The 17391-nt window shown below is 37.0% G+C and overlaps 1 protein-coding gene and 1 long non-coding RNA gene across 2 annotated transcripts; one reads left to right on the forward strand and one right to left on the reverse strand.

The window, feature by feature from the left end:
• Nucleotides 1-1425: 1425 nt before the first annotated feature.
• On the forward strand, nt 1426-2798 carry LOC116201563. Its single transcript, XR_004155896.1, has 2 exons — nt 1426-1788; nt 1888-2798. It is a non-coding gene; the product is annotated as an uncharacterized LOC116201563 (long non-coding RNA).
• A 10384-nt stretch (nt 2799-13182) lies between these two features.
• On the reverse strand, nt 13183-16293 carry LOC116200840 (4-coumarate--CoA ligase-like 7). Its single transcript, XM_031531771.1, has 6 exons — nt 15031-16293; nt 14234-14423; nt 13979-14124; nt 13811-13878; nt 13602-13704; nt 13183-13480 (listed from the first exon to the last, which is right to left on the reverse strand). Exons 1-6 carry the CDS (start codon nt 16036-16038, stop codon nt 13367-13369), a joined length of 1629 nt encoding a protein of 542 aa, XP_031387631.1. The 5' UTR covers nt 16039-16293; the 3' UTR covers nt 13183-13366.
• Nucleotides 16294-17391: the final 1098 nt, after the last annotated feature.

A 17391-nucleotide genomic window follows, 5' to 3' on the forward strand; every position in this document is an offset into this window, starting at 1 on the left:
CATCGGTTGTCCTAAATTGGTGTGACTATGAGTACGCTATATCTTTCTCTCATTATCACATATAGTATCTTATCCTTATCTTATATCTAATGGATTCTAAATTTAATTCTCCTCAATAGCATTTTATATTCTTACATTTTTCCTCTTATATATATATATATATATATATATTGAGTTAATTGTATCGGTGATCCAAAATGTTTCATAAATGTTTCAGGTTGGTTCAAAATATTTTTTTGGTAACTTGTTAGTACATTAAGTTTCAAAACCGTTTCGATATAATATATTCCGTCATCTATATTTGACGCCATTTCTACACCAAACTTTTTAAAATTACAAAACGACCCAAAGTTTTATAATTTTTCAAAATGTACCCCACATTCTCTTTCTTCCTTCTCGACTTTCTCTCTCTTCTGCAAGTTCTCTCTCTCTCTCTCTTCATCCTCCTCAGTCACACCGCTGCCGACTCCGATCTCACTACGGAGCTCCTCGTCTTAATCAGTAGTAGCAACAACCCTCTCCTCCACGTTCACTACTCTGTTCTTCTCCCTCGCCTCCTTCGTTTCACACGGGCCATTCTCAACAAGCGGCGGATCGAGTTGAATCCTCACCGGGACGAGCTGGCTCGGCGAGGAGAGCTTTGACCGGGGTGAAGGGCATCGAAAGTAGTCCAAATACACCTCGAACACAGTCGGAGTGGAATCAACAGCCCTCATCTTGCCCAACAAGACCTTCTTCTCGCAGTCCTCCCCGAAATCGAGGAGCCCATCGATCAAGAGCAACTCCCACTCATCAAGATCCATGCTTTCCGGTGTAGAGGTGATCAAGGGCAATGATTAAGCAGTTGGGTCGACAGGGGAGGGTAGATATAGGGCCAGAAAGGTTCAAGCTTGGGGTCAGATCGAGACTGGAACGGGAGAATAGGAGGAAGAGAAAGATAGAACTTGCAGAAGAGAGAGAAAGTCGAAAAGGAAGAGAGAGAGAATGCGGGGTGCGTTTTGAAAAATTATAAAATTTTGGGTCATTTTGTAATTTTAAAAAGTTTGGAATAGAAATGACGTCAAACACAGATGACGGAATGTACTATATCGAAACGGTTTTGAAACTTAATGTACCAACAAGTTACCAAAAAAATATTTTGGACCAACTTGAAATATTCATGAAACCTTTTAGATCACCGGTGCAATTAACCCATATATTTTTTTATAAACATGCGAATCTCTTTTTTAGCCTAAAAACAAGTATCTCAAATATGGGGCCGTCTTTATGACAATATGGATATAGGCCTAGTTTTATTCAATGTGGAGGGGTCCTGTTTTCTCTGACGAGCACAAAATTATTACATAAATTCGACATTATATTTAAAAGAAAGTAGTGAGGATTAGGGGTGTGCACGGATACCAAGTATACCCGGAATCGGTCGAAACCTACCCGGTAGGGTAGGGTCCGGGTAGCTCGTATTGAAAATTGGGTAGGGTCCGGGTATCAAAATAAAGAACCGGTGAAATCCGGTTCCGTTTCTGGTTCCAACATACAAGGTACCCAAAATCGAAACCGGAACCAATATCTGGAACCGAATGGTAATTTCTAAAGAAAAAGAAAAAAAGAAAAAGAAAGAGGTAAAGTCAGTCTCAGGAGTCAGGAAGACAGGAAGGAACACTGCTCAACTTCCGTCTCCAACTCTGTAACCTAAATCGGCTTTCGTCTTCGAATCTCCACTCCAGCTCCTCTCCGTCGCTCGCCAGCCTCGCTTCTTGTCTCCAAGTGTGCTCGTGATCCCATTTCCCGGTGAGCTTCTGTTCTGCCTCCTCTCCGTTGCTCTCATTTCCTTTTACTTGGAAATTCACGTGCTTAGGTTTTTCTTTGTTCATTGATGCCAAATATCAGCTGTGATCATGGAACTCCATGCAAGATCTGTTTTTTGCTTCAAATAAATTCATCTGCCGCCAACTTGTAACCTATTTTGCACATAGGGAGAGTTTGAGTTTCATCGACCTCTTAATGATTGTCAGTAAGACGTCAGTAGGAGAGAAATAAGAATGCCAGTGACCTTGGATGATTTTGCAGTATAATTTAGTAGAACTGAATTTGGATTCATTCATTTCGGTTGAATGTAACTCTGTGGGTGGCGGTGGGTTTGTGCTATAGTTCATTGTTCGAGGGCCAAGTTCTTCCTTTTTTACTTTTTGTGACATCTTCACTGATTGCCAAGAATATGTGAATGATTTATAGTTCATAAAACCATCTGATTCTGCTATGAAGCTATGGGTCGCTTATTTTTGAATAAAAATAATAGAGATGAAGAGGAAACAAAGCAACGTACAAGGTAAAATTTTTAGAAAATTAACCAAAACTTTTAAAATCCGCGAATGATAACAAAGAGCCCCCTGTTCTTAAACTCGTGCAATTCAATATAGTACTACAACCATCTTTAAAAATTGAGCGCTCTGAGCTGGACGAGAAAATATAAAACCAGATAGAACAAAGGAAGCAAGTTGTAAGTTACAGGATCAATGCCAACTCTACAGGTTGGGGCTAGCACATCATTTAGCCATTCACAGGGAGTAGGAACTCCCAAATTACCAACCCGCATAAGAATCCAACTGGGGCTCAATTGCTGCCATGAATAATTTTTGTGATTTATAATTTTCGCTGACTGCCATGAATATCTTCACTGCTTCAGGATGGGTGTTTCCCTTATCGAACCGGGCCATACAAATATTTGATGGTTCTTTTCCATTTTGCTTGAACACTTTCTCGTTATTCCAATATAGTAATGTATAAATCTGGTTATTATGCAGTTGATATCTCTTAATAACATACAAGAAACAGAAAGCTAAGCTAGGAATATATTGAATTGATCGCATAACAGACATCATTCTTTCGAAAAATCTATGAGAAGAGAGATTGCTTTTGCTTGGCTTGGGCTTTTCCTTTGCTTGTATGTGTATTATTACATGAATTACTGATCTTAGGCTTCCTGTTTTTTCTTGCACTGGAATTGCTAATTAATTGATGATTGATATGATTATTTGCTTAAATATTTATTGCATATGGAAAATTCGACTAACAATACCATTGCTGATAATGAGTCTACATGCGGGGTATCATCGACCAAAGTGGGCTCTAAGAAGTCAAGGTCCGAGGTTTGGGATCATTTTTATAAGGGCAAAGATGAGAAAAATGGAAAGAATGTTTCCATTTGTAATTACTGCAATTCATTTCTTGCTTATTGTGTTGATTGGGCTACTTCATCAATATGGAAGTATTTGAAAACTTGCTCAAAATATCCCCAAAATCTTGACAAAGCAAAAGTTGATATCATCATTTTGTTGTGTGAGATCGTATTATGGATGTTTACTTTTGTGGATGGATTGATGAGACATTATTTTTTATTCTTGTGGATTAATCTAAATCTATGTCGATATTATATTTACCGTGATTTCTGATTATGGGTGGAATATTTTTAGTTTTATTTAGCGAGATAAAAAAATTGACAAGTTCCAACGGGGTACCCGGAACCTGTGGTATAATACAGGTTCCGGGTAGGTTCCGGGTCCAAGATTCAACAGGGTAGGGTCTGAGTATCGTGAAAAAAAATAGGGTACCCGGAACTGACCACCCCTAATGAGGACCCGTAAAAGGCAACATTGGTTGTCCTAAGTTCGTGTGACTATGAGTACGCCATATCTTTCTCTCGTTATCACATGTAGTATCTAATTTTGTGATACCCATGATAATCTAACAAGTATTGTATTTTCGCGGGTGGAAAAGAACGGACATGACAACATACGTGACGGCGTGAAGACTTGGCCAAGGAAATAACAAACTTAACTATTAATTATATGCAAAGTGTTGAGAGATAATATGAAATCAAAAACTAAAACTATATTCCAAACTATATGAAATATAAAACATAATGTGTTTGGTATTAGAATTAAGTAGAGTTGAGTTTTGATTTTAATTGGGTTGTAATGATTGTATTGTTAAATTATAAGAAAAAGTGTGAAAAAGTAATGAATAGTTGAGAGAATTTAGTATTAAAAATTGAATTGAATGGTTAAAAAAAATTGAAGAAAAAATAATTGTATTGTTGACTTTTGTTGTGTAGTGAATAAAGTTCAACTTAGAGTTAAAATTTTAAAAATCGACCCTAAGACCAAACGGGTGCCAATCTCTGAACTTTAAGCTATTTTAATTGTTTCATACTTGATGTATTCTTTTTAACGGTTAATTGCGTAAAAACACTCAACCATTATAGTCAATTTCAAATCTATACCCACTTTTAAATCTTTGTTAATATAAAACTTTTGGCAATTTTTTTTCTTCATATGCTTTTATTGATTTATATCTTTTAAATTCGCGTTTAAAAGGTCACGTTGATTCAAAACTGACGATCCCGACCTCTTTCAAGGTTCTAAAACCTCTAACAACCTTGCCATCAATCTGATTGGACAAGGACGACTTAGATCGCAGCTCTTTTTATTAGCTAATATGGTTAATTATTTGTAAAATTTTAAAAATGTTAACAATTTTCATGTTTTTTAGACGTTTTTACCGTGCTGATTCACTAAAATGAGAATAAAATAGGTAAAAGTTGACAAAATATCAACAGAATTCCATATATTACCAAAAAACTTTAAAACCATAGGCTTTATTTTTTGTAACAATTCACATGTTGGAATTAATTGAAATGGGCAGCAAACATTGGGTCTTTCTACATAATTATCCTTATTTTCAATAACAATAAAATGTCCCTACATTTGGTCTCAATTGAAAATTTATCATAACGTTTCATTTATTGCGAAAAAGACTTATAATTCCAAATCTTTGCATATATAGGACTGTGTTGACTTTTTGTTAATTTTTACTACCCTTCTCAACATTTCAACAATTTAAAACCGAATACATTTTATTGCTATATGAAAATTATGAATACCTTTGAAAATTGGATAAATTGCACTGGTGGTCCAAAATGTTTTACAAATATTTTATTATGGTCTAAAAAGTTTTTTTCTCTACATGATGGTACAAAATGTTTCAAAATTATTTCATGATGGTACAAACCGTCAATTGGCCCTAACGCCGTTAATATTTTGCTGACGTGGCGCGTCCTATGTGTCACTTTTGTTACGTAGAACCAATCATAGTGCGTCACATCATTTAAAAAAAAATAAAATTTTAAAAAGTCCAAAAAAATACAAAAAATAATAAAAAAATACAAAAAAAGAGTAAAAATTTAGAAAAAAAATAAAATAATTTTTAAATAATTTTTTATTTTAAAAAAATAAATTTTAAAAAAAATTAAATTTAATATTAAAATTATTTTTAATTTAAAAATAATAAAAATCATTTAAAATTTTAATTTTTAATTTTAAATTAAAAGTTTAAAATTATTTTTAAAAGTTTTAAAAATTTAAAATTATTTTAGAATTATTTTTAGAAGTTTTAAAATTTTTAAATTTTTAGAATTATTTAAAATTTTTTGGCCACGTCAGCAAGGAGGTGACACGTACTAGCCACGTCAGTATCGGCTTGACGGCGTCAAGTTCGAGTTGACGGTTTGTACCATCATGAAACAACTTTGAAACATTTTGTACCATCATGTAGCGAAAAAAATTTTTTAGACCATAATGAAACATTTATAAAACATTTTGGACTATCAGTACAACTTACCCTTAAAAATTGGAACTGTTCAACACTATTATTTGTAATCGACCGCTGTAGAATTAATCACTGACTACTAGAAACTGTAGAAAAGGTTCCCCAAATTAGTAGATCTTGACGAAAAAGTTGGTGTTGCCCGAGATGGCCTATCAAAGTTTTCAAACATCTGAATTTGACATCTAAGGGTCAAGAAAAGAAAAGCATATTTGCGAGTCCCATTTTAGAAAAATTTTAAAATTAGAAGCCTTTTACTGAACAGTTATATGCTTTTTTCAGTTATAAAATAAATTTATAGGCCTAATATAATAAAATAATAAATAATAAATAACTAATAAAGAAATATGAGTAATTTTAAAATAACTTATAATCAAATTAATAAGTATGAATATGCTCTACTGCGCTATATCTTCTTCCTTTGTCGAGAATCCAAATAGACTTATCTTTCTTAAAATATTGGTATTCCAAAATAAAATCAACCAATGAGAATTATCTTTTTGCAAGATTTGGATCTTGGATAATATTCTTAAATCATGGCGGGGTCCTCCAGCGTGTCTATGTGTATCCATCATAACCGATGGCCACCAATCGAGCAAAAAATAAAAAATAAAAAACAATAAAAGAAAAACCAATGGCCACCAGTCCAAGAATAAAGAATAATTGATGCTTGTTTGGCTCTCTCTAATAATTGGCCGGTTTCTTTCTATCGGATCAACAAGATCTTTGTATTTATATATCTTGAATGAATTAAGCAACATATTCGCCATCAACCAACATTCGAAATGAGTGTAGGAGTTGTTTATTTCTCCTTGTCCAGCCTCATTAGATCAATGGTTAGATGATTTCACAGGAAACAAAGACAAAACAAGTTTATGATCAATGAAAATTGGTAGAATTATACCATCAGAGCCACGGCGGTGATAGCAGATCTTTGGGATGTCTTAATGGACCTTTGAGATGGTTTGGGATCTTGGGTATCGGAAAGTTATATCGGATGTTGCTTTTCAAGTTATTGCTCGGCCGTTGCCTTGGGGAGAGGATCATCTTTTGTATGTGGTCTTCTTCCTCTTGTGTGCAGGCTATTCGAGTCATGCTAACACATGAAGAGAAGGGTTTGGAGAGCGAGAGAACTTTCCTCCTTGTGGAAAATTCATTACAAGAAATGGAAAGAAACCACTCTCTCCTTATTTTCCCTTTGCTATGAAGAATGTGCCATACTTTGTTCACCGAATATAAAAATGTTTTGTTTGCTTATATCCTAATATGATAATTAAGAGATTACAAGTTTAATACTTAGTAAAACAATTAGTAACCCTTTTATTAGCTATTAAAATTTCTATTCCATTGTAATAGATCAATTAGCATTCCCTATTTAAAAAAAAAGTGCCAAATTTCCAACTTGAGATAATTGATAAAAAATTAATTACCGTATCATTTCATTTCTTTTCATTTACTTGTCCATTCACAAGATATAATACCCCATTTCTGTATTTCCTATTTTATTTTACTAATGTATTTAGGCTCCGACTCCTTACTTCACAAAGAAAAAAAATGATATTAATGATATCAAATAATTTATCAAAACTCTTATTAGAAAATTTTAAAATCCTAATAATTTGAAAAAAAAATAAAATAAAATAAAAATCTTCAAAATCTTATGTAATCTAAACCTAAGCAATTCAAGCAATTCACTTTCAGATAATTTACTCAAAATATGTGCAGTTTACTCAATATGTCTAATTTACTCAAATATATCTAATTTATTAGCCAATAAAGCAATGGGTGATGCTACTAATTATTTTATTCTTGATCGTCGGATTTCCTGACATAATAACATTACCGTACAAGTGTCATATATTTTTTATCTTGAAGATTTACCTATGATATTTTGATATTTATAATGTCGGTCAGGTATCTTGTCGTCAAGATTCGGTCTCACCCATGAATGACCGAATTCAGTTCGATACAAAACCAATCCAATTGCACCTGTTCAACCCAAATTTTAAAAATGATATAATTACTTAAAAATAATAATTGAACAAAGGCAACACCCCAGAAGAGCAAAACGCACCAGATGGATTCTTGAGAGATTGAGTAGATGGGCCAGTCTTGACTTCGCGGGGGAAGCGAGATCCAAGAACTGAAGCTGGGTCTGCTCTCCTGAGCTCCAACGGATGATATTGAGCTCGAAAGTAGGGAAAGCAAGGAGCATATTGTTTATTTTTTTTAAAGTATAATCCCTTTGTTTGATTGTTTATTTTTTTTTCAAGTGATTAAATTATTTTTAATTTGGATCGAGTCGGTGTAATTCGATCAGTTTTATATCAAACCGGATTCGGTCAACAACAAGATAAGTGGCCGAAATTATTGATAGTCAAAATATCATAGGTCAATATTCAAGATAAAAAAATAAAGGACACGTGTGTGGTTATGACTTTTGTCAATAATAAAATAACCGTGATGGTTATTTTTTGAGTTCATTCATTAGAGGTTTTACAGCGGTTGCCATCAAAAAATAACAATCACGGTTATTTTATTATTGACAAAAGTCATAACCACACAAGTGTCCTTAATTTTTTATCATTAATATTGACCTATGATATTTTGACTATCAATAATTTCAGTCATTTGGGTTATGCTTTTGTTGTGGGCGATACTTCAAAGATTATATGTCACTCATATTATTCTTTCGATTATGAGGAGATTTGTAAGCTTGATATCAAAAAAATATAAATTCTAATAATTAATCACATTAAATAAAGTCTCGAGTTTGGCTATTTAATGGGACCGTTGAATTTTCGAATATCAAAATATACTGCAAAAAAATTATAATAATTAATAAAGGGGAGTGTAATTTCACCACAAATCAAAATTGAAATCTCTTAATTCACTCAAAAAAAAGTTAGAATATCTTAGATACCAAACGAGATCATGCATGCACCCTCTTCTCTACGGAAATTTATTCGGTCTAGTCCTGTACTGTGCTGAAATAAACACGATTGACTACAAGTCGACTGAAATTAAGGATTTTAGAGTGTAATTGACTACGTGTATATTAGCAGCCGATTATATTTATTTGAGCCCGGGACAGGTACATGTCCGGACAAGATAGGCTTCCCTTCTCTATATGTCACTCAGATTATTAAATTTATGAAATATGTTTCTATTTTCTCTTTTTTTGGTATTTCAAATAAGTGGGACCCATTGACAGGCTAGAAATTGAATTCCTCTCCTCATCTATCGCCCCGCACCCCCCTTCCCTCTCAATCACATCACTGTTGCCTGCGATAAGAGAGAGTGATCATGGGAGAATATTTAGGAAAAAGATTATTATTATCATTAATAAAGAGGAAATTATAAAAAGAAAAAATAAAATAAAAAAGGCATATCTGTTCTTGAATTCCTTTTGGTCTGGGGCCCCCACACCCACCACAGACCACACACACCACAACCACCAAGAAGGAACCACGCCCCTGCAGTGGGGCCCTCAGGCATACGGTCACACGTGGCACCAAGCCATTTGTCCCCTCTCCAATCCCCACGTGCTCATCACCATTACCGTCACGTGGCCTAAACCATTTCTGTCTTTAAAGACAGGCCCAGTTTAATGGCCCCCCTTTCCCCTGACACACACACATATATAAATGTATGTTACATATTTGTGCGTATATATATAGAGGGTTAATTGCGCCGTAGGCTAACGTTCGAAGGAATTATTAATTCTAACTCAAACTTGATTTTTTACATGAGATATTTTAACGTTGACGTATTGGTTTCACATCTATCTCGACGCTAACTTTCCGTCTAAAATTAACGGAATTACACACGTGACACGTTAATTTTATAACATATGTAAGCAACGTTACAAAATTAACGTGTCACGTGTGCAATTCCGTCAATTTTGGATGGAAAGTTAGCGTCGGGCTAGATGTGAAATCAACACGTCAATATTGAGATATCTCAGAGAAAAAATCGAGTTTGAGTTAGAACTAAGAATTCATTCAAACGTTAGGCTATATAGTGCAATTATTCCTATATATATATATATAATGCAAAATTGGACCAAACCTACGGGAAGAATACGCCCAATGGGGAATTATTATTGTGTACTCTTAGACCGAGATTGATGAACATATTCTTGATAGGCATATCGTATTTTTAGTTCGATTGACTTGACTTTATTGTATAGAAGCAAGCATAGAATACCTTTTTATTTTTATACAAATTCGGCCGATGTGAATAAATCTATCGGGCATCTCTAACAGGAAGTTTGACGTATCCATTGCATTCCCTCCCCTCTCCTCCTATATAAAGGAGCTTCCCAGCTCTCACCGGAAATATATATCCTAAGAGCATTACAGATCGATATACATGCAGCACTAGCTAGCCCTTTCTGTAGTCTTTTGCAGCAGTTTTTCTTGAATTTTCTGCAGCATACGTAATGTCACCGGGATGCCTTTCTCTGCATTTGCACCTGCACCTTATGACATAGCTTTTCCGGCTTCTAACTGGAATCCTTACAAGCTGTCATCGTTGTCGTCCATTCGGTAGAGAATAGTCTTCATATATCCGTAAGGTTCAATGACTGCTTCAGTACTTCAAGAAAGTTAGAATATGTACGTCCTTCATTCAGGTCTGACCCGTTCGTGGTTGTACGTGTATGTGTATCAATAGATAGTTGCATGAAATGGTTTGTGAGGATCCAAGCTTTGAGAGAGGTGCAGGTGCGGGTGCAGACGAATGCTATCTCGGCTTTCTTTTCTCCACCCGAGGTGTTCCCAGAGGTCGTTATCCCTCGTGTATTTCTCATGATCAATAACTAATGTCTCAATCTCCCCTCAGTTTCTAATGATGGCAACAGATGGAACAGCGAACCGATCCCCTGACCCTGACTAGGGTTCATGCATTATGCCCTCGGGGGTTCAATCTTGTACAACGCAGATGGTGAGGTTCAATATCATATGATGCAGATGGTGTCGAAAAGTTGTTTCCTACTGAGTAAGTATCCGTGCTATTAATGAGCTTCTGGAAATTAAAAGTTAATGCTTGAACTCGGAAAATATTCATGCTTATGGGAAGTCCTTTTTTCCCTCTCTCCCTCTCTCTATCACTCCCCATCTCTTTCTTGGCCCCTTCTCAAGCTAGGGTTTCTGAAGAACTGAGCACAGTGGTCAAATTAGTCGAACTGGATTAACGATACTGGACAAACTTCCATCATATAAATTAATTTTCATGAAATCTTCGAGCTTTATCCACTTTCCCACTTGGAATATTGAATTCTTTAACTTCACATATATACATATATATATATACACATATATATAAACCCTAATTTCTTTGAGGAATCAAGGGAGCTGCGGCTGCCCTAATGTCAGCTTTATATATATGCAGTTATAGCCAACTCTCAACTATATGAATAAGGTGATTTTCAAAGTTTATTGCCAATTATCGATCACAAAATCCATTAATTGCTGTGGCTCTCTTCATTTTCATTTTCTTTTTATTTGTGAAAGGATAACTGTTTCGATGCTTGCAAAAATGTGGTCTCATTTCAGTATGAGCACAGAAGAAAATTGGGGGAATCCTCATTTCTTGATTGTTTCTTTCGCATTATAGTTATCTTGTCTTCATAAGAACTTACATAAGATTAGCTAGTTTCGTGTTGTTGCATTTGTGTTGAAGGTAAGCACTCTTCTTGTGAGAATTGCTTTGTTTTTCAAGAAGAAAATTAGAAAAAGAAAATTTATAATTCTATATTGAATTGAAGGAAAAGTATCAAACTTCCCTCCTATCACAAACAATTGTATTGGAGGAAGCAAATAAAAGGAGGTCAAGGATATAGTATAGTGACGCCACTCATATTCCTCTGTTTGGATATGAGGGAAGTGGAGGGTAAACTAAGAGGGCAAAGGAGGGGGGAAGATTGTATGAAAATCCATTTCACTCGATCCAAACAGAAGGTAAGAGGTTTAATTGTATTCGATTCTATGGCCGGTAGGACTTTCCACTCCTTTACTTCCTAATCTTATATCCGCTTTCCCGTATCAAGAGTTAAAATGAGATTTTGGGCTAACCAAAGTCAAAAAGATTTAAATGTATCTCCTAGATAAAATGTTAATGAAGCGATTATCTTACCGATCATCTTCTAAATCGAGGACTATTAGATGTTGTAGTGAGTCCGGGGTTCACAGAGCAATTTAAGAACGCATTTATTTCAGCCTGGAAGTAGACATATTTTATCGATTCCGATGCCTATATAAATATGTACCGCACCAAGGAAATATCCTAAGCTAGTGTTTCCCTTTAACTCGGACAGCCTCTGATCATCTGAGATTTGGTACTAAGACAGTACGTTTGACTCGTAAAGTAGTCGGGTCCTTGATCTGGCTTGGTCACTAGGATTCAAATGTATTTATCTAGAAATGGACTCCGACATCGCTAAGGGAATGATCTCGGACACTGGCTGGTCCTGCACAATGCTCCGTGGTCTCGTGGCACGTATTCGGGATTTGCTTGATCAGGATTGGGAAGTGGAGATTCTACACATTTATTGGGAAGGTGATGCCTGCATGGAGTGACTGGTTGGATGAGCGCGATTAACCCCTCTAGAAGTCCATGTTCTTGATGCTATTTCTAATAGCTTAAGGCTTGCAACTTCTTGTTCGGAGACATTGTTGCGGTAGCTCTAGTTTGTGCTTTTCCTAATTTGTAATTGGTTTCTCCCCCTAGTTCGCCAAAAAAAAGTACCAGCTAGAGTTGTGCCGGGCCGGTTTCTTGCTCGCTAGAAGAAATAGGGGCAGTTTTGGATCACGGATTGGAGAGGGTTATAAAGTGGTGGGTTGGAGGGTTATCATATAAATTTGTATAATAACTTTTCGTAGTTCACACTTCCGTTATCTTCCTTAGCCCGCGATCTAAACAAGCGGTAAGAGTTAGTTTACAGTTTTATATCCTTAGTTTCTGTTCTTGGGTATTCGGCGGGGTAATTCTACTTAGATTATCATTGGAAAGTGAAGGGGAGACACAAACTAAATGAGGTCTTCTTAACTATATAATAGTAGAGGTATTGCCTACCAAACTCCCCTCTGGTGGGGAAATATTTTGTCGTGCTCTCAGTCCGACTGCGAAGCTCGATCATCTGTTCATTTGTTATTGTAATATGAATGCTGAATAAACGTAAATCTGTCGGTGATAATCATCCTGTTATATAAATCTTACCTTCTGATGCCCAGCAAGTTCTCAGAGCTGATTCTGATCACAGGGTTACCTTCTGTAATTGGTCACTACCATGTCCACTTTCGACTTTATCCTTTTTGCTTCCTCTTGGAACTGTAAAAGCTAGGAAACCAAGAGGACTGCGACAGACGAATCAATCCGACATCGATTCTTTGAAGGGGCATCACACGACAATCTCGGGTGAGAAAAACCATAAAATTATATAGAAAAATGGTCCTGTTTATTTCTCCACAATTTTTGCAGTTTGCAGCAATAGCATAACCATTTTCGTGTTCTGAGGGAGGATAAAAGGAAAGCATAAATTATTTTCATTTATTCGGGTGATTATTCTTACAGGAATATCTTGAAGTAGTAGCGTGAAATGCAACTGCAGAACAAATTCTGATGGCTCTGCCAATTAATATGGATTTGAGCTATCTACGCTGATTGAAGTAATACATGGCGATCCATCTCGAAGCAATCTGATCTACATTCTTGACCTGACTTTCTCTATGAGCTCCCTTCTCAAAATCTTCCCCGAGGCCGACTTTGGGACAGTTTGAATGAATGTCACCCTTCGTAACCTTTTGAAGGGCGCAACCTGAGAAAAGATGGAACCATCCACACTTGTCATCTAAATGCTATATCCGTTTTCTTGGGTAAAAGTGCCTTTTGTAAAATCAGATAGATAATACAGTATATTGTAAATTTCATCTCGTTACCTGATTTGCAATGAAATTCTGCACGTCCTCTTCGGTCAGTGAACTGTTAGGTGACCGAACAACATAGGCAATTGGGACCTCACCTGCCTCAGCATCAGGAAATCTGTTGATACAAGAAGCAATTCAGTGGTAATTAATGGAACTCCATGCACATTTCTTCGGAAGAGTCGAAGCAATGAAGTCAAAGAGAAGTAAAAGGTCAATCTCACGGGATGACGACAGCATCTAATATCTCGGGATGGGATAGAAGGAGGCCTTCCAGCTCCGCAGGAGCAATCTTGCAGGAACAAATGAGAGAGAGAGACGGTGAGAAAGATTACTGAAAGACAGGACATTTGTTCAGCATTTGAGTTTTTACTGATCACTCGATTCATTACCTGAAAGCCTTTATACTTGATGAGCTCTTTGATACGATCGACAACAAATAATTGTCCTTCCTCATCGAAATAGCCAAGATCTCCCGTATGAACCCAGCCTTTACTGTCTATGGTCAGTTTGGTCGCTTGTGGATTGTTGTAGTAGCCTGAAACAAGGATTTCATTACCGAACAATCAGCTTGAAGCTGGTAATTCACACGAGTACTTCTTGACATGGTAGTTTGATGAAAGTCGAATTCGTAACCAGGTCTTTACCTCGCATCATGTTGGGCCCACGGACCCTTATTTCTCCTAATTGATTCGGAGGAAGAGGCTTCAGCGTATCTACGCTGATAATTTGAGCTTCGACTCCTGAGACAAGCGTTCCAGCAGAACCAGTGTGCCGAGTGCCTACTCTGTGATTTTCCACTGAGACAATTCCACAGGTTTCTGTCATCCCATATCCCTGAAATTTATAACAGGCCAATCAAGCTACTTAGACGGGTTATCAACACCGCACCCATACAACCTCAAGAGTTTGGCCTAATGGTTAATGTGTACCCAAGTTTGCACCGAGACCCGAGTTCAAATCCCTTTGGGGCCACCAGAGCGCCTTTGGCGTAATTACTCGCTTCGTGCCCCGCCGGGGGTTCACGGAGCCCCGGGTATTAGTTGGGCGAAGCCCGGACACCTCGGGTTAGCCAAAAAAAAAAAAAACACCACACCCATACCAGATGACTTTATACTAAAAATGGAAATTGTTGATATAGGTATGCCCACCTACACCTAATTCTTTATGAAATCTATAAAAGGATCACATAAAGAGCATACAAGTTACCCGAAAATGGTATACAATTGCACTTAAATGAACAAACGGAATCTTATATGAACCGCGTTCTATCTCCTTTATTGCGATTGTTCAGTATTAATGGGCACACCTATTGGCTTGTCCAAAACACGTCCCCGAAGAACAACATTATCGGTGCTTCATGGTCCATATCTAGATCATGTTCTAAATAAGCAAAAAGTACAAAGCTCAACATAATTCACCCCGTGGAGTTAGCTCAAATCACCTGAGAGACAGCAGCATGAGGGAAGTTCTTCGCACAATCCTCCATCACGTCCTTCCCGAGCGGGGCCGCCCCTGACCCAATATGGCTCAGTGAGGAGAGGTCGTACTTCTTCACTAAGCTCTGCTTTGCCAGGGCAATAATAATGGGGGGCACAATCCACAGGTTTGTGACCCGATACTTCTCCACCGCCATCAGGACGCGTTCAAACTCGAACTTCCCCATCGACACGATCGCATGCCCCGCCCTTAGCTGCGTGTAGGAAATGACCGCGAGGCCGAACACGTGGAACATTGGGAGGACGCAGAGGAACACGTTGTTCGTCTCCCCTGCCAGCTCTTGGTCCATGTTGATCATTAGGGAGGCCGCGATGAAGTTCCCGTGCGTCAAGACCACGCCTTTGCTCGTCCCCGTCGTGCCAGAGGAGTAGAGGAGCGCGGCGGTGTCGGCCTGCCCGACACTGAGCATCGGAAAGTCCGAGGATGCACGGGACAGGTTGATCAAGTCCCGGAAACCCAGGATTGCTGATCCTGATTTAATGTGGGAGAAATCCCTATTGCCCAGAAACACTGTAGGGAGATTGAAATCCTTCACCCTGTCCCACAACTCGGGGACGGTGATGACCAGTTTCGGGTTCGAATCCTTCGCCTGCTTCGACAGCTCACCTGCGGTGTACAGAGGGTTCGAGGTGGTCGCGACGGCTCCAACGGCAGTGATTCCGAGGAAGCAGACCGGGAACTGGATCGAATTCGGGGCGAAGATCAGGACAACGTCGTTTTTCTTGATGCCCAGGTGGACCAGTCCGTGAGAGACCTTGACGACGGTGGCTTTGAACTGGGAGTAGGTGAGGGTCTCGCCGGAGTCGGCGTCGATGAGGGCTGGCTTGTCGGGGTAAGAAGCAGAGTTCTTGAAGAGGAACGAGACCATCGAGAGGTTGGGATCTCTGGGGAGCACCAGCGGCGGCCGGAGCGATCGGAATATCCCATCCCGACCATACCCAGATTTCTCCATCGGAGGCTAAGCAAGAGGGACAAGGAGTGAGAGCTGATCAGAAGCAGAGAGGTGCACTGCAGGGTAATAGATCAAAGGGTTACATTACTGTATGGGGCCGCCATTTATGGCCAGGGAAAGCTTCACGATTGATGCTATGAAGCTGCGAATGTGGGGTTGGGGGATGGGATGAGTCTGAATTTCGGTGTAAAGTTGAATGATTTTGCAGAAAGAGACAGGAAAGGTTCGGACCAACCAACCCTATCGAAAGGTTTAATTGCTCTTTCTTCTTTTGCCTTTCTTCTTATCATAACTAGACGTGAATGTGCGGCTGATCAATAATTTTTTAATGGAAAGTAATATTTTAAATTAAATATATTTTGAATTTTTTTTAAAAAATGATGGATTTAAAAATTATTTCATTCGAAAATTAAATGAGTTTATTAAAAGACTACTGATCTTTCATCTGAACATAAAAAGTTTATTTTCTAAATATTTATTAACATAGAGAAACATTTAAGTCATATATACATGAAATATCTTTCCTCGATATTAAAGGAATACACATTATTTAAGATAATTCTGCTAGGAGAGCAGAACGATCAGAAAATATACATTTCTCATAGATGGAATTACCATTTAATTCCATATATAACCAACCAGTACTGAAAATAAAATATATCTTGCAGGAAAATAATTTAAAGATTTGCCTAATAAATAGTTCTTAGTATGAGATAAAAACAAAACTCTACAGAAAATACAAAGAATAATATTAAAAATTAATCATGTCAGATTAGATTAACACAAAGTTTATATTGTACATCATTGTTGAATTGAAACTTTATAGCAAAAGAGTTATTGTATCACAAATTTCTTCATTCCAAGAATTTTCTAGAGAATTCACTGCATTTGAATAAAAATTTTGCAATTACAACTAAAAGAAATTATAAAGCTATATAAATTGGGCAAAAATAGTTAATGTTGAAATAAATATTCTTAAAAAAAAATTGAAAAGATAATACTAACTCCATTAATCTTCCCAAAATACAGGTCTGACTGTAGTTTTGTTCATCAAACAGTATAAAGCTAACCATCCAGATTTCAATCGAACAAAATATATTATTTATAAAAAATTATGCCTACTTAAAACTACTCTTTAATGTAAATATGTTAATACTCATCAAAATAAAGTTAATAAGATTGTGTATAACAAATAACCAATAAAGCTTGGATGTAGAGAAGAACTTTTGCGTAGAGTTTGATACTACTTGTTGGGAAAGGATCACCGAATAATTGCATACAACGAGTTAATTTTTCCTACATTATGTGATCAAAATACGATTTAAGGAAGATAGACAAACATCGACATTTTTA

Source organism: Punica granatum, chromosome 3, assembly GCF_007655135.1.
Source record: "Punica granatum isolate Tunisia-2019 chromosome 3, ASM765513v2, whole genome shotgun sequence".
Taxonomy (NCBI): domain Eukaryota; kingdom Viridiplantae; phylum Streptophyta; class Magnoliopsida; order Myrtales; family Lythraceae; genus Punica; species Punica granatum.